Source organism: Saccopteryx leptura, chromosome 4, assembly GCF_036850995.1.
Source record: "Saccopteryx leptura isolate mSacLep1 chromosome 4, mSacLep1_pri_phased_curated, whole genome shotgun sequence".
NCBI lineage: Eukaryota > Metazoa > Chordata > Mammalia > Chiroptera > Emballonuridae > Saccopteryx > Saccopteryx leptura.
The window spans coordinates 191,374,060-191,400,634 of NC_089506.1; the positions used below are offsets into that span (position 1 = coordinate 191,374,060).

The 26,575-nt window shown below is 46.1% G+C and overlaps 2 protein-coding genes across 2 annotated transcripts; both read left to right on the forward strand.

Annotated features, from left to right (window-relative positions):
* The first annotated feature begins 6,542 nt into the window (after window positions 1-6,542).
* Window positions 6,543-8,797, forward strand: CCL24 (C-C motif chemokine ligand 24). The gene is made up of 2 exons (XM_066383657.1): window positions 6,543-6,722; window positions 8,678-8,797. Exons 1-2 carry the CDS (start codon window positions 6,543-6,545, stop codon window positions 8,795-8,797), a joined length of 300 nt encoding a protein of 99 aa, XP_066239754.1.
* Window positions 8,798-18,975: 10,178 nt separating this feature from the next.
* On the forward strand, window positions 18,976-20,455 carry CCL26 (C-C motif chemokine ligand 26). The gene is made up of 3 exons (XM_066379953.1): window positions 18,976-19,126; window positions 19,216-19,330; window positions 20,199-20,455. Exons 1-3 carry the CDS (start codon window positions 19,054-19,056, stop codon window positions 20,287-20,289), a joined length of 279 nt encoding a protein of 92 aa, XP_066236050.1. The 5' UTR covers window positions 18,976-19,053; the 3' UTR covers window positions 20,290-20,455.
* The last annotated feature ends 6,120 nt before the right edge of the window (window positions 20,456-26,575 follow it).

Here is a 26,575-nt window from a genome sequence, read left to right on the forward strand (position 1 = left end):
CTCTCCTCTCTAAAATGAATTTAAAAAAAAAAAAGTTCATTGGCGGCCCTGGCCGGTTGCCTCAGTGGTAGAGCGTCGGCCTGGTGTGCAGGAGTCCCAGGTTCGATTCCCGGCCAGGGCACACAGGAGAAGCGCCCATCTGCTTCTCCACCCCTCTCCCTCTCCTTCCTCTCTGTCTCTCTCTTCCCCTCCTGCAGCCGAGGCTCCATTAGAGCAAAGATGGCCCGGGCACTGAGGATGGCTCTGTGGCCTCTGCCTCAGGTGCTAGGATGGCTCTGGATACAACAGAGTGATGCCCCAGAGGGGCAGAGCATCACCCCCTGGTGGGCATGCCAGGTGGATCTCGGTCGGGCGCGTGTGGGAGTCTGTCTGACTGCCTCCCCGTTTCCAGCTTCGGAAAAATGCAAAAAAAAAAAGAAAAAGGTTCATTGGCAACATCAAGCATGAATCTTTTGGCATACTCCCCATCTGTGAATGACTTTCCATTTCTCACAATTGCTAAAGCACCAGCAAAGCTAGCCAAATTCCAGTCACCTTGTTGGGTCCAAACACAGAGTTGCTGCTTACTAGCTTGCACTCTGCACAGTAGCTCTTGACATGTTTTCTTCCTACTGTCCCCCACTGGATATTTCAATGCAAATGTAGTATGGCATGTGTCGAAGTGCTGCTTTATATTTGACCATTTCATCGATACAGTTTTATCATTGCATATTAGACACACTGCAGAACCCGCTCTCTCCACAAAGGCGAATTCTTCTGTCCATTCCTGCTGAAAAGTACGATACTCCTCATCTTTTTTTCTTTTAGCCACCTTCTTCGTCAAAAGAGTTTCTGCAATTAGCTAGCTGACTACTTGATTAAAAGGAGGGAAGTTTACTTCCTGACCTCATAATGACCCGTGTACATTACGCATTATCCAATAAAAATTTGGTGTTGTCCCAGAGGACAGCTGTGATTGGCTCCAGCTACCCGCAACCATGAACATGAGCAACAGAAAATGAATGGGTTGTAATACATGAGAATGTTTTATATTTTTAATGTCATTATTTTTTTAATTAAAGATTTGTCTGTGAGCCAGATGCAGCCATCAAAAGAGTCACATCTGGCTCTTGAGCCATAGGTTCCTGACCCCTGCTATGGAGGGCCCAGGCTACCCCTATGTCCTAAGAAGGGGGAAAGGAGAGGCAGCTGGAGGGCCTGTTTCTGATAATCCCCTTCCCTATGATCCTGTTACTCATGATCCCAGTACCCCTTCTGGAATGTCCTGATATTCTATCTCCTATAATCCTATTACTCATGATCCCATATTTCTATCTCCTATAATCCTATTACTCATGATCCCATATTTCTATTTCCTATAATCCTATTACTCATGATCCTATCACTTTTTCTGGAATGGCAATTCATTTCAAAGAACTGATAACCAGCAAATTCTACATGTGTGGTTTGTTACTTTCTAATTCCTTTTTACCAGGTCTTGTTTCCTTTTCTTTTTCTAAAATTTTTCTAATGCAAGGTTCTAATCTTAAATGCTATTCCTACCCTGTATTTTCCAAGTGGGTAAAACTTCTTTTGGTCAGTAGGTGGATATCTGAAACTAGTTTTTATTCTATACTTTTTCTAGTCACTTCACTTCACCCTTAGTTGTCCCTGCCATTTTACTCTAGCACCCTTCCCCCGCTGCTCTGCTCACAGCATGTCCTGGCCCTGCTATTTTCTCACCAAAACTGCTTACTTGTCAGCCCTTCGCCCCAGAGGCTGGGGAAACACTTCAAACTGTCCAGAGAGAAGGCGGAAATTAGCACACTAATAAAAAGCAAGAAAAATAAGACAGACAATTAACTAGCACCCGGAATAAAGAGTGTTTGACTATAGAGGACACAAGACAAGAATTAGGAGCCAACAGAAGAGAATAATTTCTTCAGGGGAGAAATCAGATAGAGCCCTGAAGCTAGGGGTTTTGGATCCAAGAGATTTTATATTTTTCGGGCTTGTTTTACAAATTTTCCTTTACTTTTGCCCAGAAATTTCTAATTTTGCATGCAAAAATTCAATTTAGGCCTTAGAAACAGACATAGTTACACATTAAACAAAGACTTCACACACACAAATTATAATTTAAGAAATTTAAATGAGCATGCTTTACTTATTCCAATTAAAATTACACTAGAGATATTGTCTGATAAACAAAGAGACAAAACAGATTACTTACTCACACAGCTCAATAGACAAAAGAAGGGGTTCCACTTTCAGGGGCTTCTCAGATGTTTTCCTAGCCATGTTCCTGGAACTTAAGCTTAGGCACCAGAGATTCCCATTCGCACCACACAGCTCAGGGGTTTCAAACAGAAACAAGGAAAGCAAAGAACGAGATCTCGACAAACACAGAGAAGTCTCTGGAAGTCCAAGGCAAGATTAATCAATCCAGGTTAGCTTAGTCTCCACTGATTCAGTGCGATGTGAGACTGACTAATCCTGGCTAGTTCAATCTCCACTAATGCCTTCCTAGAGCACAAACGAAGTCCCCACTAATGTCTTTTACTGAGAGCACAACTAGATACCTCTGGAAGTTCTGGGCAGGATGAAGTCCCCACTAATATAATGTCTCCTTAGAGAAACAGACATCTCTGAAGGCCCGAGGCAGAACTGGTGGACCTGGTCAACTCAGTTCCCACTAATGTCCTTCTAGAGTACTATCAGATATCCCTGAGAGTCCGAGGCAGGACCTAATCCCCACTAATCATCCTTCCAGAGGATAACCAGACATCTCCCAGCAAAGCCCGAGGCAGGACTTAAAAACTCTCCACTGACATCTCAGTCTTGGAGAGCCTATTATGTGGGTGAGATCACATCTGATCCCCACGCAATAGCTCAAATCAACTAGTCCAAAACAGAACACAAAAGCAAGAATTCAGAGGAAAACTAGAATTCAGTAAAGCAAAAGAGTTGTTTCACCTACCTCCTTGATTTCTCTGTCGAATTGTCCAAATTGTCGAATTTGGAAGCTGGGAGGTGTCTGCCGAAGAACTGTCCAGACCCTACAGGAATACCAGGAGCCCTGGAAAATCTTAGGTGGCGCCTCTCCTCGAGATTCAAGAGGGGCCGGGCAGCTCAGTGAGAGTCCATCCGATTCGGGGTGTCTCTATTCGGTGACACAAAACACCGGATCCCGGATGAGCCCCCAAATGTTATAAAGTACTGCACCCCAGATTCTTTTTTTTTTAAATTTTATTTATTTATTTATTTTTACAGAGACAGAGAGGGAGTCAGAGAGAGGGATAGACAGGGACAGACAGGAACAGAGAGAGATGAGAAGCATCAATCATTAGTTTTTCATTGCGCATTGCAACACCTTAGTTGTTCATTGATTGCTTTCTCATACATGCCTTGACTGCGGGCCTTCAGCAGACCGAGTAACCCCTTGCTGGAGCCAGAGACCTTGGGTTCAAGCTGGGGGGCTTTTGCTCAAACCAGATGAGCCCGCACTCAAGCTGGCGACCTCGGGGTCTCGAACCTGGGTCTTCTGCATCCCAGTCCGATGCTCTATCCACTGCACCACCACCTGGTCAGGCTGCACCCCAGATTCTGAAAGGCACCATACCTCACTTCATCAAGTCCACGTAGAGACACCCAGTCCAGATAAATTTTGAAGAGTTTTGTTGAAGGAGGAGATTTGTTAAATATGCCGGCCGCATATGGCTAACACAGGGTAATTGCAGACCCAAATTGTACGCCCTGAGTATATTTCAGGGGCTGGTTATATACCCTTTGACTACATACAGGTGGGGGGGGGGCATGACAGCATGACCTATTCATTAACAAGATTAACATTTAACAAGATTTACGTTACATTAACAAGATTAACATTTGTCTAGGGGATTTACAGAAAACGTTAAAACTTTCAAGGTAATACAATCAAAGACATTCACAAATCCTTTCAGTATCAATCTCTCCTTCTATGCCTAGAGGTACACGTTAATCTCAGGATTCCAGGAAGGGAGGGAGAGCTAAAATCAGTGTAGGGCAGTACGTTAATTCTGCCTCCTATTGAAAGGCAAGAAGTTTCTCAGTTAACTTTAATCCTTTCAGAGAATTTAAGACCAAATGACCCTAGTCATCCTTGTAAATCAGAAGATTTCTATATTCCTTTTCCTTCATTTTCCAAGGAAAGGACAGGAAAGCCTAACCTTTTCTTCCTAGAACATCAGTATTAATTTGCAGCTTTTTGGTACCTTACAACATTTGCAGCCAAAGCTTTTGTACTTTGCTGTCATGGGGCAGTGCTCCCCTCCCCCAGCCCTATCTTAGAGTACCCCTTAGTAATTCCTGACTCAGCTGGCAACTGTTGGAATCCATGGGAGTCCGAAAGACCAAATGTTGGGCAGATAAAATGTATTATGCTCACTTTGTTAAAGATGCCGTCGCCCAGGTGATATTAATGTGTGTTGGGGTGGGCTAAAGGCAGGCAGAATCCTTGTAGCCTGGGGCTTGGTTTTGGGATTAAGCCTTTCCTGCCCTTTTTGATGTGGGGTGGTACAATCCAATCATGCCTCAGAAAGTGACTTTGTATTAGAGACTTTCCTATTTTGTATATTGGATTAAGGGTTTGGATTTCTACACTATAAAATAGGGACGGAGCGGGAGTTTGTGCTCTGGGTTCCTGAGGTTAGCATGAGAGAGCAGAGAGAGTAGAGCCAGCAGCGGAAGGAGGCCACGTGGAGGAGGCCAGGAGGAGCAGCCAAGATGGCGGAGTGCTGAGTGAGATGCCAGTTTGTGGAGAGTTTGTATCTGGAATAAGGAAGGAGATGGGGAACTGAGGAGAATAAGTCTGGTGAGCTAGAAACCTTTGATTCTAGGAAACTTGGATAAGTCAGTGGCTTTGTGAGCGCTGAATGTGACTGGGTTTTGGAGCCCAGTGTGTATTTTTACTTGCCCGCTGGGTGCAAGCTAGAATTAAAGATGACAGCCCATCAGTTTTTGGCTCCGTTGTTTCTTTACCGACTGTCCGAATCCAATGCGAACCTGCAAGGGCCGGGCTGCTGTGATAGTGGCCCTGGCCGTGGCTTCTGGCCTTACACCAAAGTAACAGGCTTTATTGAAAGGAAGAAAGGAACCCTGCCGGGCACTCCTCCTGGGGGAGAAGAGCACCGGTTACAGACTAGGGGCCAGTTATATAGTGTTTGGGAGAGCCTGAGGGGATACTGAGGCAAAAGTCCTGGTATGTCTGGAATGCTCCTCCTTGGGGGGCTTTGAGCATGTGGGTGTTGAACCAAAAGTCCTGGTATGTCCGGAGCCCCTCCTTGGGGCGGGTTGTCAACTTTTTGGAATTCCTTTGTCTCAGGGGCAATAGTCCAGTAAGGGTGAGGTCTGACAGATAAGCGGAACAGCAAGAGGGCAGTTTGGAATTCACGTATCTATCAGCAACAACCTTCTCTTTGCAGAACTTAGGCATCTAGGACTCCCAAGGAAGCATGGAGGGGTAGAGGGAAGGCATGTTCCCTCTTGGCTTCACCTATAACGGACAGAGGGAGGTTGGAGTGCTCTGAAGGAACCAGGCCCATAGTACCCAGCTGTAAGGCCAGGAGCCGCCATCGTGGCCATTCACATGCAGGTTCGCATTGGATTCGGACAGTCGGTAAAGAAACCATGGAGCCAAAAACTGGTGGGCCATAGCCTTTAATCCTACCTTGCACCCGGCGGGCAAGTAAAAATACACACTGGGCTCCAAAACTCAGTCACACTCAGTGCTCACAAAGCCACTGACTTATCCGAGATTCCTAGAATCAAAGGTTTCTAGCTCACCAGCCTTATTTTCCTCAGTTCCCCATCTTATTCCTTATCCCAGATACAAACTCTACACAGACTGGCATCTCCCTCAGTACTCCGCCATCTTGGCTGCTTCTCCTGGCCTACTCCACGTGGCCTCCTGCTGCTCTCCTCTGCTCTCTCTTGCTAATCTCAGGAACCAAGCAGCAAGTTCCCGTTCTACCCCTATTTTATAGTGTAGCTTCACAACCTTTAATCCAATATACAAAATAGGGTAGTCTCTAATACAAAGTCACTTCTCTGAGGCATGATTGGATTGTACCACCTTACACCAAAAAGGGTAGGAAAGGCTTAATCCCAAAACCAAGCCCCAGGCTACAAGGATTCTGCCTGCCTTTAGCCCACCCCAACACACATTAATATCACCTGGGCAACGGCCTCTTTAACAAAGTGAGCATAATACATTTTATCTGCCCAACACCAGCCCTTTTCCTTCTGCACCCTAGCTTTGAGCCCTGAGCTTCCTCCTCTGCTCCCCAGGTCATGGCAGGCCCATTTCATTGCCCCTGCAAGTAAAATTTTCAGCTCCAGCCTGGGTCTCTTAAGCAGAACAGCTGTCTTGAGGGCAAGGCTGGGATGGCACTGTGGAGGGTGAAGGTCCTACAGTCCAGAGCTGGAGGGAAATGCTGCAGCCCAGTGACCAGACTGGAGGTATTTAGTGCAGGGGACGGGCTCTGTATCTGAAGCCCAGGGCTTAGAGCAAGCTGAGGAAAGTTATGGCTTTTGTCTCTTTCCATCTTTTAGGCTTTGTGGCCATCCCCTCTTCTTCCTGCATGCCTTTTATTTCCAAGAAAATTTCTGATAGCCAAGTGGTAAGCTTCCAGCTGTTCAACAGGAGTATCTTCCCCGAGGCAGGAGTGCTTCTCCCTGGGCATCCGATGGGAGGGGACAGGGAGGTGAGCCTCCAGGGCCACTGAGGAGTGAAGTCAGGAGGACCTGGCTCTGTGATCCTGGGGAAGTCAACTCACCTCTCCAAGCCTCAGCTTCCTCACCCATAAAACTGGGTTCAGAGTCAACCCTCATTTATTGAGCGCCAAATGTATACGAGGCACCGTTCAAGACATGGGATTGGGAAAAAATAGGTTTACCTGGAAAATAATACAATAATTAATAAATAATCATATAAGAATGAACTGTTTGGCATACTCACAAGTATAAACCTACTTTTGCCCCACCCTGTATAATGTTATCTTTACTAATTCCCCCGACCACCTATGAGCCAGATAGAGTTATTCATCTCTGGCTCCCACACAAGGCAGGAGATGTGAACTCCCGGTGTAAACAGTGGCATTCTGTAGAAATGTGACGTTCATATTAGGAATTTCCCCACTGGCACTAAGCCCAGACCCATAGCCTGGTGCCCCCGCTCAGAGTTGACCTGGAAGAGGGTGTACTGCTGCCCCTTCCTACCCTGGCATCCTTATTGGCCATACTTCCTTGCATAGCGCGTGAAATTGGGGCATCTGCCTTTTTTCTTGAGGGTTTTCTTTTCTTTTTCTCTTTATTTTTTGAGTCTTTTTTTTTTTTTACAGAGACAGAGAGAGAGTCAGAGAGAGGATTAGACAGGGACTAATGAGGAGCCACTGAGCCATTTCACCCGCAGGTGTTGTAAAGTACCAAAGGCTACAGAATTAATATTAATATTTTAGGAGGCTTGGAGAACATTTTATTAATTTGGATTAAGGTGTGCAGAGAAATTGTGAGAATAGTCTCTGTACTGTGTGATCGGCATAACCAGGATGGCCCTTGGCATTGTATTGTAAATGCAAGGGGAGGAAAACATGGATTCCCAGACATTCCACCACGCCTGTGGGGAAAGGGGTGAATGGCTAGCCAGGTGCAGGAAGAGAAAAGCCAAAATAAACTTTTTCTTATAGCAATGAGTCATTTGCGGGCATTTGTCCCCACCGAAACTACCTCTCCTATGTAAATGCGTGTGTGACTCTGGACAGAGAGATAGCAGATAAACACTAGATAATATAGAAATGCCTTTAATATGTAAAGAGACATCTTTCTACCATTGTGTTGGCTTGTAAACTTTGTTTTCCCCAAAATGATGTATAGCTTGCAAATTGAACGTGGTCCTATCATGTTAAAGGACATATAACTATAACCAATAGTGGTAAGGGGCTCCTAATTGCAATTTTTGCTTCTGTACTTCCCACTTACAAAACTATAAAAACTAAGTAGAACAAAGGGTCGGCGCGCTCTCCCTCAGATTTCTGTCGGAGCTGCTGCCGCTTGGCCAAGCTAAACAATAAAGCTTTGGTGTGTAAACTACGGACCTTATTTCTGTCTTTCATGTTTTGGGTCCCTCCGAATTTGGATTAACAGGACAGACAGACAGGAACAGAGAGATGAGAAGCATCAATCATTAGTTTTTCATTGCACATTGTGACACCTTAGTTGTTCACTGACTGCTTTCTCATATGTGCCTTGACTGCGGGCCTTCAGCAGACCGAGTAACCCCTTGCTCAAGCCAGCGACCTAGGGTGCAAGCTAGTGAGCTTTGCTCAAACCAGATGAGCCCGCGCTCAAGCTGGCGACCTCAGGGTCTTGAACCTGGGTCCTCTGCATCCCAGTCCGATGCTCTATCCACTGTGCCACCGCCTGGTCAGGCTTTTGAGGGTTTTCAACACATTTTCTTACTCCTCTCTGCGGCTAGAAATCCAGCATTACCTGGGCCTCCCCCTTCTGACAGGGAGGTGACTGACGTGAGCACTGAAACAAAGAGACGCAGACACATAGTGAGACAACATCACGTTAGTAACTTGCTAGGAGGCTGGGCAGCAGCTGGTCCTCCTGGACTACCACACCCACTTCCTTCTAAAGTGCCCCAGGCTCCTGCTAGGTCTCAGCAGGCACCCGTCATTTCCTCCACAGCTTTACCACCACGCAAGCGGGCCAGACGTCCTGGGGTAACCCTAAGAAGCAGTGCATCCAGAGGTGCTTGGGGAACCTGGACACTTAGTGGAAGAAGACCTCCTTTTAAGCTAGAGCAATGGGCACCAAAGTCCCTCTCCAGAGATACCCTACCAACAGCTGGCTAAACTGCTACTGCCCTCTCACCCAGGTTGGGTCTGGGCCTGCCAGGTTGCATGGGGCCTGCTTAGCCAGCAGTGATAAGGGAAGAGCTGATGTTCCTGTTTCTTAGCTTCATTTGCAGGGGATGTGTCTAGTCTATAAAAGATCCAAGGCAGGGGAGGCCTGCTCTGGGGGCCTGAGCAATGGCTCCAAGCATCCTGGGCCCCTGGCCTTCCCTGAGCTGAGGGAGAAGGTTCCTGAGAGAGGGAAGTGGTGGTCTTTATCCTCCTCCTGAGCTGGAGCTGGCCCTTCTCTGCCTTCCTGGCTCCATTAGAGCCCAGGTGCAGGAAGCCCCACCTGCAGACACACCTGCTTGCACCTTAGCTGGCAGCTGGTTTCTCTGGACCTTCTCTCTGGTCTTGCTGTGGGGCCTACAGGCTGTCTGTCTGTCAGGGGATGGGTGATCTGCCGACAGCTGTAGCTCTTCATCGTGTGGAGATGCTCCTGGCTTGTCCCACTCTCAGCACTCTGAGTGAATAAAAACCCAACAAAAGCAGAGGGCCCCATTGTGGCATTCACTGCTGAACCCTGGCCCTTCTTGCATAATTTTCAGGAGCTCACTGGTTTTTGTAATGAAATGGTCATAGAGGATCAGGATGATTGGCCAGCCTGGGTAGTTTAATTCCATTGTGAAGATATGGCTTTAAGGAGATGTCCCATTTTGTGACATGGCTTGCCCCATTCTGCTTTGGGGACAAAGATCAGCTCTGACTTGAAAGCTGGTGTTTCTCCACACTTTGTTAAGGTGAAGATGAGGTGGAGGTGCAGGGGGAAGAAAGACCCCAGATTTTTCCCCTGCGAATGAGATACATGTGATTTGCATGTCAGACTGTGGACACACCCACTATAAACGTGATTTCTCCTTTGAAGGTAGTTGTATCCTGCCTGTTTTCATCTCCCTCCGGGACAGGGTTGACTGAACAGAGAACATCCTGAATTGCTCAGGTGAGCTCTGGATGGGGTGAAGGCAGTCTGAGTCGAGGGCATCCCTGGAGTGGTCTTGGCTGCTGGCTCTTGGGAGTCCCATTATGAACTTTAGAAAACACACATGCACAGCTGGATTCAATTAAATTTTTTTTAAAATGTCAACAGAACACATTGTACAAGGAGCTGTTTGTTATAGGCACCGGAGGCTGTAAAACTATAAAAGACGGTCTCTGGCTTCAAATGATTAGGGAGAAAAAAACACATACTCACAAATCAAGAGCAGGGTGGGTTTAATACTTTAGTTAATGCTTTATAAGTTGCATGACCTTGAAATATGTTACTTAACCTCTATGAATCTCAGTTTCCTTAATCTGTAAAAAGGGAATAATGAGATCTTTTGACTCTGTGTTTTCCCCAGAAGCCGACCCTGAAACAAAGATTTGAGTGCAAATATCATGTCTGGAAGAGATACAGGGAATATCACCAAGAGGACGAGGAGGTCATACAAGGCAAGGAAGGCATCAATAACAGCGAGTTATCAAGCAGAGGGAAATTAGAGCTCAATCCATTGGGAAATCTTGTGAGACCCACCCCCTTAGAATTATATACACACTTCATCAGTCACTGCCAGATGGGGGGGTGTCTTTCTGCAGGTGGGGGCAGAGCAACCTTTCAGGGTTCAAAACAAGCCTTCAGGTGCAGAGACAGACAGGCCTGGCAGTAGACATTCAACATACAGCAGCTATTAAAGTTCTTTTAACTCCATTAGGAAGCAGAGCAGAGTGGTGCTAAACAATACAAAGAAGAGGCCCTTCTGATGGGGTGGGGGGAGCCTGGAGAAATCCTCAGCAGAGTTGGAATCTGAAAGGTGACTTAGGTTTCATTCTGGAAAGAAGAGTGTATTTCTAAGGATGAGGGAGAGCTGGAGCATTCAGGGATGAGAGACTAAACTATACTGGCTAGACCAGCGGTCGGCAAACTCATTAGTCAACAGAGCCAAATAACAACAGTACAACGATTGAAATTTCTTTTGAGAGCCAATTTTTTTAAACTTAAACTATATAGGTAGGTACATTCCTTATCGAGGTAGCGCCCACACATGGTATTTTGTGGAAGAGCCACACTCAAGGGGCCAAAGAGCCACATGTGGCTTGTGAGCTGCAGTTTGCCAACCACTGGGCTAGACCATAGATGACAATAGAACTCTGAAGCCACAGCCTCTGAAGCCACCAACCCAGAACTAGCACAATTTGGTCAGTGACTGCCAGCTTCCTATTATTCCCCCCCCCCTTTCCAGTGCGGGACCAACTAGAGAAAGCCAAATATACTCCCAAATCAATCACATAAGATGTTTGTTTTTGCTAAGCTACCTCCAGTTTCTTTGCCAAGCATCTCCAATCAAAGCACATCTATATACCTTCCCTTTTGTCCACTCTGAAGCCCCCCACCCTGCCTGTGAGTCTCTCTGATAATGGCTGAGAGAGGTTGTTAACCAGAGGCTTGTTCAGGGGAGGTTGGTGTTCTGCTGTCAGGACTGCTGAAATCCTGTTTTATCTCCAGGTCTCAACCCTTGCAAAGCTACCTGTTTCAATGAATTCATGGCCTTGTTTCTATAGTTTGAACTTCTTTATTAAAAGAGTTATGGACCTGGCCAGTTGGCTCAGTAGTAGAGCTTCGGCCCAGTGTGTGGATGTATCAGGTTTGATTCCCAGTCGGGGCACATGGAAGAGGCGGCCATCTGCTTCTGCACCCCTCCCCCTTCTCTCTCTCTCTCTCTCTCTCTCTCTCTCTTCGCTCCTGTAGCCATGGCTGAGTTGGTTCAAGTGCATCAGCCCTGGGCACTGAGGATGGCTCGATGGAGCCTCTGCCTCAGGCACTGAAACTGGCTGTTATCGAGCCTGGTCCCAGGTGGGCAGAGCATGGGCCCCAGACGGGGGCTGCTGGGTGGATCCTGGTCGAGGCGCATGCAGGGGTCTGCCTGTTTATCTCCCCTTTTCTCACTTTGCAAAGAAAAAAAGGATTGTTCTGTAATTTTCCAGGATTATAGGAAACCCCTTCAGAACAAAGCTTTGTTGCCTCCTTACAAAGCTTCAGGTGTTTCCTCTGAGACACCGGCAGCTTCAGGGGAAATTATTCTGTTGTTGACCACACATGGGAAGGGTAGTCACACAAACCTGGGAAGCTCAGCCCAAAGACAAGAGTGGGAGAACCCCAGTTACCCTCCTCCCACCCCTGGCTTCCCTTCACCCCTTGACTCCTGTCCAATCTGACCTTCACTCTTTCCACTTTTCTTTGCCAAGAATAATTACCACTATTAGATAAGGTTTTGTAATCACTTCCTGATTACAAGGAACAATATCTTGTGCGTGGCTTTCCCTGGTACTCTCATCTTGTCTCCTGGCTTTCTAACTTCTGAGTAATAATAAGTGCCAGGAATGTGCATGTCTCACAGAATGCTGTGGTATGGCCCAGCCGCAGTCTCACCCAGTGACTCTTCCTGAGAATCACCCAGAGACACTTCTCTCAGGACTCAGAATCTGGAGGAGCTGCTCTACCCGGAGGCAACCAGCATTTCGGTTTATTTCGTGGATTCTGTGAATCATGGGACTGATTGCATTTCCCTTTAAGTTTGGGCTCATTGAAAGTTTGCAGCCCTTTGCAGTCTCTGCAAGTGCACAAGCAAACATTGAGGCCTCTTTCTCAGGAGAGGGGAAACAGGAGACAGGACCCTAAGACACTCATCTCACCTTGAATATGCCCTGCTGCCTCATGCCACAGGGACTTTGCATAGGCATTCCCTCTCCCTGGAATGCTTTTCCTGTCCTATTAGTCTCATTTTCTTTTTTTTCAGTCAGGATCTCAGTAGAACTCACATGACAAATACATTATACAAAATGGTCTAGAGAAAGAGACTTTAATGAGAGGAGTGTGTACAGGGATCTGCAGCAGTGTTCAAAAGCACACAGGGATGGTGAGGCACCCAAAGACTAGCAATGGCAGGAAAATGCTACCACTTTTAGGCATGAGGGGCATGGGCAAGAATAATGTTATGAAGGTTATGGAGCCCAGACAGCCAGAGAGCGCTACAGCTATAGCCAAGGAATTGCCCCAAAGGGAGGAGCCACTGAGCCATTTCACCCGCAGGTGTTGTAAAGTACCAAAGGCTACAGAATTAATATTAATATTTTAGGAGGCTTGGAGAACATTTTATTAATTTGGATTAAGGTGTGCAGAGAAATTGTGAGAATAGTCTCTGTACTGTGTGATTGGCATAACCAGGATGGCCCTTGGCATTGTATTGTAAATGCAAGGGGAGGAAAACATGGATTCCCAGACATTCCACCACACCTGTGGGGAAAGGGGTGAATGGCTAGCCAGGTGCAGGAAGAGAAAAGCCAAAATAAACTTTTTCTTATAGCAATGAGTCATTTGCGGGCATTTGTCCCCACCGAAACTATCTCTCCTATATAAATGCGTGTGTGACTCTGGACAGAGAGATAGCAGATAAACACTAGATAATATAGGAATGCCTTTAGTATGTAAAGAGACATCTTTCTACCATTGTGTTGGCTTGTAAATTTTGTTTTCTCCAAAATGATGTATGGTTTGCAAATTGAACGTGGTCCTATCATGTTAAAGGACATATGACTATAACCAATAGCAGTAAGGGGCTCCTAATTGCAATTTCAGCTTCTGTACTTCCCACTTACAAAACTATAAAAACTAAGTAGAACAAAGGGCCGGTGCGCTCTCCGTCAGATTTCTGTCGGAGTTCCCGCCGCTTGGCCAAGCTAGACAATAAAGCTTTGATGTGTAAACGACGGACCTTGTTCCTGTCTTCCATATTTCGGGTCCCTCCGAATTTGGATTAACACAAAGGAGCTGGGTCCATAGAGACACACAGACCACTGCCAGAGCTATGACCAGGCAGGGAAGAGCAGGATGAGCAGAATTCAGGAGGCTGTCAGAGTGTCAGGAAACTTGAACATGCTGTCATGGAAGTCATCTTCCCAGCACTGAGCAGGGCAGAGGAGGGTAGACAATGATGAGTTGCAGGGACAAAGGGTGTGTGTGTAGGGGGGGAGGGAGTGCTCAAGTGTGCACATGCACAGTGCATGCAAATGGGGAATGACCAGCACCTGTTCTTCAGGCTAAGTGCAAAGGTCACTTTCTTTAAAGGAAGACTGTTTCTGACTCCCTAGCTTTATCCAGATTCCCTCAGTATACATTCTCAAAGCTCCCCATGCTTCTCCATCAAAGCTACCCCAGGTATAATTAATAATTTATTCTGGGTAATCCTTTTCTGCTTGATGTCAGTTCCTTCTAGTAGAATATATATATACCTTCTGACCGCGGGGACCACATCTGTCACATTTACCCCTTGATCTCAGCCTCTGGCACAATGCAGAGGGCACACAAAAAGATTGTTGAATGAATGAATCAGTGAAGGAATGAATAAAAAAATCCCACTATCCAGGATCGAAGGTAGGCATGTAGCTGATGAATGTGAAAAAGGAATAACGAAGTTGTATCTCTGTATTCAATGCTGTACAATGTTGTCTGAGAGAAGAGGAGGGCCACCGATCCAGCTCTAAGGGGAGGATGGAGGAAAGCTTCCCAGGGCAGGTGACATGGGTCATAGGCCCAGAGGGTGAAGTTTTTGCAGACACATAATGGGGCATTCTTCCCCCAACCAAAGGGTATTCTGCCCCAATCCACAAGTCTATATGTAGCAGACACTGATGGTACCCAGCCCACACCCATCAGAACTCACACTTCCATTTCCACTGTTCTCTCCATCAACCACATGCACTTGAATCCTCCATTTGAAGGCACCCTCTTGGCCCACACACAGGGCAGGTCCAAGTGCCCTCAGCCTGCAGTGATGGGAGATGGGGGATGAATGTCTCAGCTCCTTTGCCTTCAGTTGCAATGTCTCTGGGAGAACTCAACCCTGGATACCAGGGAGAATAGAGGACTGGATAAAGAAGATGTGGTTCATATATACTATGGAATACTACTCAGCCATAAGAAATGATGACATCGGATCATTTACAACAACATGGATGGACCTTGATAACATTATACTGAGTGAAAGAAGTTAAGTAGACCAGGCTGTGAGGTTGCATTTGTCAGCTTGGGCTGCCAAAACCAAGTACCATGGACTGGGTGGCTTAAAAAGAAATTTATTTTTACACAATCTGGAGGCTGAAAGTTCAAGATCATATTGCCCACAGGGTGATTTCTCCTGAAGCCTCTCTCCTTGCTTTGCAGATGGCTACCTTCTTGCTGTGTCTTCACTTAGCCTTTTCTCCATTCATGTGCATCCCTGGTATCTCTTCTTCTTATAAAGATAATAATCCTAGCTTGGCCTGTGGTGACACAGTGGATAAAGCATCGACCTGGAACACTGAGTTCTCCCTGGGCTTGCCTGGTCAGGGCACATATGAGAGTTGATACTTCCTGCTCCTCCCCCCTCCCTCCCCTCTCTTCTTTAAAATGAATAAATAAAATCTTCTTCTTTTTTTTTTTTTTTTTTTGCATTTTTCTGAAGCTGGAAACAAGGAGAGACAGTCAGACAGACTCCCGCATGCACCCGACCGGGATCCACCCGGCACGCCCACCATGGGGCAACGCTCTGCCCACCAGGGGGCGATGCTCTGCCCATCCTGGGCGTTGTCATGTTGTGACCAGAACCACTCTAGCGCCTGAGGCAAAGGCCACAGAGTCATCCCCAGCGCCTGGGCCATCTTTGCTCCAATGGAGCCTTGGCTGCAGAGGGGAAGAGAGAGACAGAGAGGAAGGCGTGGCAGAGGGGTGGAGAAGCAAATGGGCGCTTCTCCTGTGTGCCCTGGCAGGGAATCAAACCCGGGTTGAATAAATAAAATCTTAAAAAAAAAAGAAGATAATAATCCTATTGGATAAGGGCCCATCCTTAACCATAATTACCTCTTTAAAAACCCTGTTTCCAAATATAAGCACATTAGGTATTAGGGCTTCAACATATACATTTGGGGGAAACACAATTCAGTCCATAATAAGGGGAATGAAAGGGGAGAAGCAGCTCAGCTAAGGGAGGTAGGCCTGCAGACAAGCCAGGCTGTCTGAGCCAAGAGCCTGTGACAATAGAATAGTAGGCCCAATTCTGGAAGAGTGTTCACAGCAACAGGAAATGTAGATGACAGTCCAGATCATATAGAATGGGGGGTTCTGAGTGATCCATGCATATGCAGCGGGAGCCCAGCCAGCAGGCGACAGGGTAGGCGTCAGGGACTTCAACAATAGGGAAGGGGCTGGTGAGAACAAAGCAAGATCCAGGGTCACCAGTCATGTGGTGAACATTAAGGACATACTTGTGGCCCTGGCCAGAGTAGCCTGATGCATAAGAACCACGGAAGAGTTTCAGAAGAAGCCCATTTATAGGCAAGCTCCTTGGCTGAATAGACCCAAATGTCTCCTAAATGCAATAATTACTAATCACAAATGGGAAGTTGGTAAATTGAACTACATTAAAATTTAGAATTTACATTTATTAGAAGATATTAATAAGAGAGTGGAAAAGCAATGTGCTGGGTGGAGAAAGATTTTCCTTTTTTTTTTTTTTTTTTGTATTTTTCTGAAGCTGGAAACGGGGAGAGACAGTCAGACAGACTCCCGCATGCACCCGACAGGGATCCACCCGGCACGCCCACCAGGGGGCGACGCTCTGCCCACCAGGGGGCGATGCTCTGCCCCTCCGGGGCGTCGCTCTGTTGCGACCAGAGCCACTCTAGCGCCTGGGGCAGAGGTCAAGGAGCCATCCCCAGCGCCCGGGCCATCTTTGCTCCAGTGGAGCCTCGGCTGCAGGAGGGGAAGAGAGAGACAGAGAGGAAGGAGAGGGGGAGAGGTGGAGAAGCAGATGGGCGCTTCTCCTGTGTGCCCTGGCCAGGAATCGAACCCGGGACTTCTGCACGCCAGGCCGACTGGCCAGGGCCGAGAAAGATTTTTCTAATAGATCTGTACTTGGTGGAGTCATGGCCTCCAAAAGTCATATCCACCCAGAACCTCAGAATGTGACCTTATCTGGAAATAGGGTTTTTGAAGATACAATTATTTAAGCTAAGAAGAGGTCTTAACCCCAAATCCTAGAGACATGGCAGCAAAGGCAAACTCTAGAGAGTCTGCAAGTTGGTAGGAGCTCTGCCAGGTTGGGGAGAGGCAGAGTTTGAAAAGAGGGAGCAGAAACCGTGCGGACAAGGTTTGGGCTGACATGACAGGCAGCAATGCTTTTCCCTGAAATAAGAAACATTCTGCATAGAAAGCAGGGAGGAGGATGGAAGGGAAACCTTTCCTTAGCTGCAGAATTATTTGTTTTGTTTTATTTAGCATATAATTTCTTTCCCTTTCACTAATTTATTGAAATATAATACACAAACAGAAAAGCATACAATTTCTAAGAGTGCAGCTCAATGTAATTTCAGGAGGGTAAATGGGTACACCAGATGAAGGGACAGGGGAACCAGCCCCCCAGAGTCCCTCTGGGCCTCCCTTCCAGTCACTATCCCCAAAGAATAACCACTGTTCTGACTTTCATCATTATAGGTTAGTTTTGTTTATTTGGTACTTTTTTTTTTTTTTTTTTTTGCATTTTTCCAAAGCTGGAAGCGGGGAGGCAGTCAGACAGACTCCCGCATACGCCCCACCGGGATCCACCCAGCATGCCCACCAGGGGGCGATGCTCTGCCCCTCTGGGGCGTCGCTCTGTTGCATCCAGAGCCATCCTAGTGCCTGAGGCAGAGGCCACAGAGCCATCCTCAGTGCCTGGGCCATCTTTGCTCCAATGGAGCCTCGGCTGCAGGAGGGGAAGAGAGAGACAGAGAGGAAGGAGAGGAGGAAGGGTGGAGAAGCAGATGGGCGCTTCTCCTGTGTGCCCTGGCCGGGAATCGAACCCGGGACTCCTGCATGCCAGGCCAACGCTCTACCACTGAGCCAACTGGCCAGGGCCTATTTGGTACTTTATATACATCCTCCAATATCTCTCTTTTGTATCTGGCTTCTTTTCTTCAGCATTAGGTCATGAGATATATCTACATGGTTATGTGTAATTATTGTACTGTGGGGTTTTTTTGTTTGTTTGTTTGTTTTTTGTATTTTTCTAAAGCTGGAAACGGGGAGAGACAGTCAGACAGACTCCCACATGCGCCCGACCGGGATCCACCCGGCACGCCCACCAGGGGCAACGCTCTGCCCACCAGGGGGTGATGCTCTGCCGGGACCAGAGCCACTCTAGCACCTGGGGCAGAGGCCAAGGTGCCATCCCCAGCGCCCGGGCCATCTTTGCTCCAATGGAGCCTTGGCTGCGGGAGGGGAAGAGAGAGACAGAGAGGAAGGGGGGGGTGGAGAAGCAAATGGGCGATTCTCCTATGTGCCCTGGCCGGGAATCGAACCCGGTTCCCCCGCACGCCAGGCCGACGCTCTACCGCTGAGCCAACCGGCCAGGGCCAGTGGGTTTTTTTGTACTGTGTTAATAAGCCACAATTTATTTTCCATTCTACTGTTGATGGATATTTGGGTAGTTTCCGGTTTGGTGCTATCCTCACTAACATTTGGTATTTTCCATCTTTCTCATTGTAGCCATTTTGGTGGGACTCTAGGCAGTTGTGGTGTTCTAAGCCAGATGAGATAGTTCTGAGTCTCCAAGCAGCTCTGGCACCCTGTGAGGGGTGATATGGGACACTATGAACATAGGAGGTTTATGCCTGCAGCCTAGGTCTTGCACATCCATTGTCATGGTCAGGTTGCTCTACACACATGTCCCAAGACTCTCTAGACCTCACCAAGAGGTAAGCAATGCTTATATAGCAAACAAACTTCAGCCAAGAGCCAGGAATTTATCTAGGACAACTGAGTTATAAAGGGATTTAGGTCAGTTCACTGGAATTATTATTTCATATACTCTGTTTCTGCTTTTCAAACAAGAAAATATTGACATAACCCTAAGTGTGTGACATAACCTCTCAAGGGTGTGCCGGCTCCACCCTTCCCCTCGAATGACACTGCCTCACTTTCCAATTTCCTTCTCAAGGGTATTGGGGTACTCCTTTATTTTAGAGTCTAAGTGGTAAGCCACAGAATTATCTGGAATTATCTTCAGGAACTACCTAGCCCCATAAAAAGGGGTCTGGGTAGGACAGGAGGAATTGGGAAGAAGGTGTGAAGGGCTCAGCTTGCAGCACCATGAAGAACTTCCCTGCGGCTCCCCTCGTTCTCCTGCTTTTCATCCTGAGTGTCCGCCTTGGAGCTGCCACACGTATGTAGCTGCCTAATTCCCTTTTCATATGACTGGGATTAGAAGCGAAGGGGATTCTCCAACCTCATTCCTTTTCCTGTTTTTTTTAGGTGGCAGAGATGTGGCCAAGTACTGCTGCTTACAATTCAGCTCAAAGCCCCTTCCCTGGAAGTGGGTGCAAAGCTATGAATTCACCAAGAGCAGTTGCTCCCAGCAGGCTGTGATGTGAGTACTTCTCATTTGGGCTTTTAGGGTCCCTGCCAGCCACGTAATTGGGTAGCTGCAATGCAGGACCCTATAGTGCCAGCATGAGCCTTAGGATGGGGACCTGGTAACTTGGGTTGTCACCCTGCCTCCAGCACTAACAAGTGTGACTCTGAATGTTGGCCCTAACTTCCATCCCAGGTGCCAGGCACTGTGCTAAGTACTGGGTATAGAAGAGAGAACAAGACAGTCCTTGCAGACCTCACATCTAGCCTAAGAAAGGGGACTTTAAAAAACATTTGCACAACATAGATAATCACAACTGTGATGGATGCTTAAAGGGGACAGCAGGAAGGAGAGCAGGAGGGAGCTTGCCACTGCAAGGGAGGGAGGCAAAACATTGTCTTTACCCTCTTAGACTGGGCCTGACAGATGAGCAGGAGAAGAGCACGCAGATTTTTGCATGTACATAGGAGCCCTCGTAGGAAAATGAAGACCTCCCCCCACCAGAGTATGAAAACCTAAATAACATTTATACTAAATCAAACAAAGAGAGGGGCGAGGACTAAAGGATAATAAGTTATCTGTTTCTACAGAATTCTCTTGGCCTTGACTCCCTATCTTTGGTAACAAAAGTGTTTCTTTCCTCCTGGTGCAGGGAGGACAATTTTTACACAGGACTTTTCCCTCCTGCTTCCAGGAAGAAAGGAAGAGGTCAGAGAGCCCTTCTTGCACCTAATTTTTTTTAAGTGCGTTTAGCTTAAAATAACCTTTATGCCAAAGTGGCATATTTTGGGGCAAGGCTAGAACGTGAGTCAGACAGCTACCCCTCCATCCCTTTCTGGAAGGCAAAACTTCTCAGTGTTGACTATCAGCATCTATTTTCCAGATTCACTACCAAAAAAGGCCTGAAAGTCTGTGCACAACCAAAGGAAAAATGGGTGCAACGATACATTTCTTTACTGAAGACTCAACCATGATTGTGAATGCTGAATTCTCAGCCCAAGGACACTGGTCCCTGCTCTTGGCCTTGATGTCCTTGGCAGAAGCTGGAGAGTTTCTTCACCAGAAGCCTCCATGGGCTTGATGGGGAGGAAAAGGTATTTTTTTACTGGAGTTTTCTTTAATAAAAGTTTTTGAAAAAGATTTGACTTGCTCATAAACATTCTTATTCAATAAACCTGACTTTTCTTCAAAGAAAAGAAACTGAGTCAATATTTGCATCAATCTTCCTGGTAAACCCCTAGCCCCTGAACTGACCCTGGTATTGAATTTCATTTTATCTTTTTGTGCCAAAAACATGGACAATTATAATACATTTTGGCAAAATGCTCATTAAGTGTTTATTTATTTATTTATTTGATTATTTTTTTTTCTGTATTTTTCTGAAGCTGGAAACGGGGAGAGACAGCCAGACAGACTCCCGCATGCGCCCGACCGGGATCCACCCTGCACGCCCACCAGGGGTGACGCTCGGCCCACCAGGGGGCAATGCTCTGCCCCTCCGGGGCATCGCTCTGCCGTGACCAGAGCCACTCCAGCGCCTGGGGCAGAGGCCAAGGAGCCATCCCCAGCGCCCGGGCCATCCTTGCTCCAATGGAGCTTCGGCTGCGGGAGGGGAAGAGAGAGACAGAGAGGAAGGAGGGGGGGTGGAGAAGCAAATGGGCGCTTCTCCTATGTGCCCTGGCCGGGAATCGAACCCCGGGTCCCCCGCACGCCAGGCCGACGCTTTACCGCTGAGCCAACAGGCCAGGGCCTCATTAAGTGTTTTAATGTTACTGATACAGGTAAGTTTATGTTATTCAGAAAATTCTGTGTAACACCTCATCATTTTTTTGGTGCTGGGTAAATGAAATGCCTCCATGGCAATGTTTTATCATAAGGTATTATTAATAAATATGGAGCCTGACCGGACGGTGGCGCAGTGGATAGAGCATCAGACTGGGATGCGGAAAACCCAGGTTCGAGACCCCGAGGTTGCCAGCTTGATCGAGGGCTAATCTGGTTTGAGCAATAAGTTCACAGGCTCAAGCAAGGGGTTACTCAGTTTGCTGAAGGCCCGCAGTCAAGGCACGTATGAGAAAGCAATCAATGAACAATTAAGGTGTTGCAACGTGCAATGAAAAACTAATGATTGATGCTTCTCATCTCTCCGTTCCTGTCTGTCTGTCCCTGTCTATCTCTCTCTCTGACTCTCTCTCTGTAAAAAAAAAAAAAAAAAAGAAAAAAAATATATGAATATTATCCACTTACTAATCCTAGGATGCCTATGTCTACATAACCTAAAGAAATTTAAACAATAATAATTATAGATTCACAAGAAGTTGCAAAAATAGTACAAAGAGTTTGGGTGTATTTTTTTTTTACAAGGACAGAGAGAGGAACAGATAGGGACAGACAGGAACGGAGAGAGATGAGAAGCATCAACTATCAGTTTTTTGTTGTGACACCTTAGTTGCTCATTGATTGCTTTCTCATATGTGCCTTGACCATAGGGCTACAGCAGACCGAGTAACCCCTTGCTCGAGCCAGTGACCCTGGGTCCAAGCTGGTGAGCTTTGCTTAAACCAGATGAGCCCACACTCAAGCTGGCGACCTCAGGGTCTCAAACCTGGGTCCTCCGCATCCCAGTCTGATGCTCTATCTACTGCGCCACCTCCTGGTCAGGCTGGGTGTATCTTTTACCCAGTTTCCCCCAAGAGTTACATCTTACATCAGGGGTCCCCAAACTACAGCCCGCGGGCCACATGCGGCTCCCTGAGGCCATTTATCCGGCCCTCGCAGCACTTCCAGAAGGGGCACCTCTTTCATTGGTGGTCAGTGAGAGGAGCATAGTTCCCATTGAAATACTGGTCAGTTTGTTGATTTAAATTTACTTGTTCTTTATTTTAAATATTGTATTTGTTCCCGTTTTGTTTTTTACTTTAAAATAAGATATGTGCAGTGTGCATAGGGATTTGTTCGTAGTTTTTTTTATAGTCTGGCCCTCCAACGGTCTGAGGGACAGTGAACTGACCCCCTGTGTAAAAAGTTTGGGGACCCCTGTCTTACATAATTATAATACAGTATCAGACCCAGGAAATTGATACTGATATAGTGTTTTTATAGTTCTGGCATTTTATTCATGTGTAGATTTATGTAGCCACCATTACAACCAAGATGCAGAAATATTCCATCACCAGAAAGATGTCCTTAGCAGTGTCCCTTTATAATCACTTCTCACTTCCCTACCATTGTTAACCCTGGGAACCACTACTCTGTTCTCCTGCTCTATAATTGTGTCATTTCCAGAATGTTATATAAATGAAATCATATATGTGACCTTTTGAGTTTGGCTTTTAGACTTCACACAATGCATCCAAGTTATTATGAGTGTCAATAGTTCACTGTTTTCTGGGCATCCTTGCTAGCATTTGGTATTGTCATTATTTTTTATTTTAATTGTTCAAATAGGTGCATAGTGGTAAATCATTGTGGTCATGATTTTCACTTGCCTGTAGACTAGTGATATGGAATCTTTTCTTGTGCTTATTTTCCATCCATATATCCTCTTTGGGAAAATGTCTCTTGTGTTTTTGTCTATTTTAAAGTTAGATTGCTTGCCTGACCAGGCGGTGGCGCAGTGGATAGAACATTGGACTGGGATGCGGAAGACCCAGGTTCGAGACCCTGAGGTCGCCAGCTTGAACACGGGCTCATCTGGTTTGAGCAAAAGCTCACCAGCTTGAGCCCAAGGTCGCTGGCTCCAGCAAGGGGTTACTCGGTCTGCTGAAGGCCCACGGTCAAGGCACGTATGAGAAAGCAATCAATGAACAATTAAGGTATCGCAATGTGCAACGAAAAACTAATGATTGATGCTTCTCATCTCTCTGTTCCTGTCTGTCTGTCCCTGTCTATCCCTCTCCCTGACTCTCTCTCTCTGTAAAAAAAAAAAAAAAAAAAAAGATTTAAAGTTAGATTGCTTGTTTCTTTTAATATGAGTCCTTTATCAATATGTAGTTTGCAAATATTTTTCCCAGTTTGTAGTTTGTCTTTTCATCTTCTTTTTTTTTTTCTGAAGTTGGAAACGGGGAGGCAGTCAGACAGACTCCCGCATGCGCCCGACCGGGATCCACCCGGCATGCCCACCAGGGGGCGATGCTCTGCCCATCTGGGGCAACCAGAGCCATTCTAGCGCCTGAGGCAGAGGCCATGGAGCCATCCTCAGCGCCTGGGCCAACTTTGCTCCAACGGAGCCTCGGCTGCGGGAGGGGAAGAGAGAGACAGAGAGGAAGGAGAGAGGGAGGGGTGGAGAAGCAGATGGGCGCTTTTCCTGTGTGCCCTGGCCGGGAATCGAACCCAGGACTTCTGCACACCAGGCCGACGCTCTACCACTGAGCCAACCGGCCAGGGCCTCTTTTCATCTTCTTAATGAGGTCCTTCACAAACCACAAGATTGAATTTTGATGAAGTTTATTGATTTTTCTACTTTGATGAATCATGTTTTTAGTGTCATCCCTAAGAACTCTTCACAAAGCCATAGGCCTGAAGGTGTTTTTTCTATGTACCTCCCAAAAGTTTTATAATTTTCCATGTCCATTTAAATCTATGGTGCATTTTGGGTTAATTTTTGTATAGGTATGAAATTTTAAGTCAAGGTTGGTTGGTTTATTTATTTGCCTATGGATACTCAATTGCTCTAGCGCCATTTATTAAAATGACTATTCTTTCTCCATTCTTTCTGCACTTCAGTTCTTATGTGGGGCTATTCTATCCCATCTGTTCCATAATACAACCAATTAAAAATTTTTATTTTTCATTGAGAAGTAATTCACACACCATAAAAGTCACTATGTTTAAGTGTAAAATTCAGTGACTTTTAGTATATTCACAAGGTTGAATGACCATCATCATTATTAATTCCAGAATATTTTCACTCCCCTCCCCCAAAGAAACCACATACCTATTAGTAGGCACTCCCTATTCTCCCCTCCATACAGCCTTTGAAAATACTAATCTGCTTCTGCTGCTATGAATTTTCCTATTCTGGACATTTCACATAAATGGAATTATACAATATATCGCTTTTTGCATCTGGCTTCTTTCACTTGGCATAATTATTTTCAAAGTTCATCCATGTTGCAGCATGTATCAGTACTTCATTAATTTTTATGACTGAAAATTATTCCATCACATGGATTTTATCACCTTGTGTTTATCCATTCCTTACTTGCAGGGCATTTGGGTCCTCCCCTCCCTCCTGTTTTTGGCTATTTTGAATAATGCTGTCCATAGGTGAACAAGTTTTTGTATGAACATACATCTTCATTGTCTTGGGTATATATGTAGGGATGAAATTGCTGGGTGTATGGTAAGTCTATATTCAACTTTTTGAGAAACTACCCCAAACAGTTTTCCACAAGAGCTGCATCAGTTTACACTCCCACCAGCAATGTATGAGGATTCCAATTTCTCCATGTGCTTGTCAACACTTGTTATCGCCTCTCTTTTTAATGACAGTCTCCTAGTAAAATGTGAAGTGGTATCTCACTGTGGTTTTGACTTGTATGTCCCTTATGACTAATAATACTGAGCATTTTTATGTACTTATTGTTCATTTGTCTATTTTCTTTGGAGAAATGTCTACTCAAATTTTTTTACTTTTGTCTTTTCATTGTTGAGTTATAAGAAGTTGTTGGGCAGATAAAATATATTATGCTCACTTTGTTAAAGATGGCACTGCCCACATGGAAGCCCATCGCCCAGGTGATTGCTTTGGGATGGGCGTGATTATATTAATGTGTTTTGGGGGTGGGCTGTGGGCAGGCAGGATCCTTGTAGCCTGGAGCTTGGTTTTAGGACTAAGCCTTTCCCACCCTTTTTGATGTGGGGTGGACTACGTATTAGAGACTTCCTTATTTTGTATATTGGATTAAAGGGGCTTTGATTTCTGCACTATAAAGTGGGGCAGACCAGGAGCTTGCTCTCTTGGTTCCTGGGATTAGCAATAGAGAAGAGAGCAGAGAAAGGCCACGTGGAGACCAGAAGCAGCCAAGATGGTGGAGTGCTGAGTGAAAAGCCAGTGTGTGCAGAGTTTGTGCAGGGAGAAGGAAGGAGATGGGGAACAGAGGTGAATAAGTCTGGTGAGTTAGAAACCTTTGATTCTAGGAAACTCAGATAAGTCAGTAGCTTTGTGAGCACTGAATAAGTGGGTTTTGGAGCCCAGTATGTATTGCTTGCTGGGTACAAGGTAGGATTAAAATGATGGCCCACCAGTTCTTGGCTCCATTGTTTTATTACCGTCTGTTCGAATCCAATCCAAACCTGCATGGGCCGGGCGGCTGTGATGGTAGCCTTGGCTACTAGCTTCACAGAAGTCTTTATATATTATGGATACTAGACCTTTATTAGATATATGATTTGCAAATGTTTTCTCCCATTCTGTTGGGTTGTATAAAGCCAGTATACATGGCCACCATAACAGCCGCCTGGCCCATGCAGGTTCGCATTGGATTCAGACAGATGGTAATGAAACAATGGAGCCAAGAGCTGGTGGGCCATCATCTTTAATCCTAGCTCGCACCCTGAAAGCAAGTAAAAACACACACTGGGCTTCAAAACCCACCCATTCAGTGCTCACAAAACTACTGACTTATCTGAGTTTCCTAGAATCAAAGGTTTCTAGCTCACCAGATTTATTCACCTCTGTTCCCTATCTCCTTCCTTCTCCTTGCACAAACTCTGCACACACTGGCTTTTCACTCAGCACTCCTCCATCTTGACTGCTTCAGGTCTCCTCCACGTGGCCTTTCTCTGCTCTCCTCTCTAATGCTAATCCCAGGAACCGAGAGAGCAATCTCCCAGTCTGCCCCACTTTATAGTGCAGAAATCAAAGCCCCTTTAATCCAATATACAAAATAGGGAAGTCTCTAAGACAAAGTCATTTATCTGAGGCATGATGGGATTGCACACCCCACATCAAAAAGGGTGAGAAAGGCTCAGTCCTAAAACCAAGCCCCAGGCTACAAGGATCCTGCCTGCCCAGAGCCCACCCCCAACACACATTAACATCACCTGGGCGACGGCTTCCATGTGGGCAGTACCATCTTTAACAAAGTGAGCATAATATATTTTATCTGCCCAACAGGTTGTCTTTTCTCTTTCTTTCTTTTTTTTTTTTTTTTTTTTTTTTTTTTTTTTTTTTTTTTTTTTTTAAGATTTTACTTATTGATTTTAGGGAGAGAAGGCAGGATGGGAAGCATCAGTCATTGCTTCTCATATGTGCCT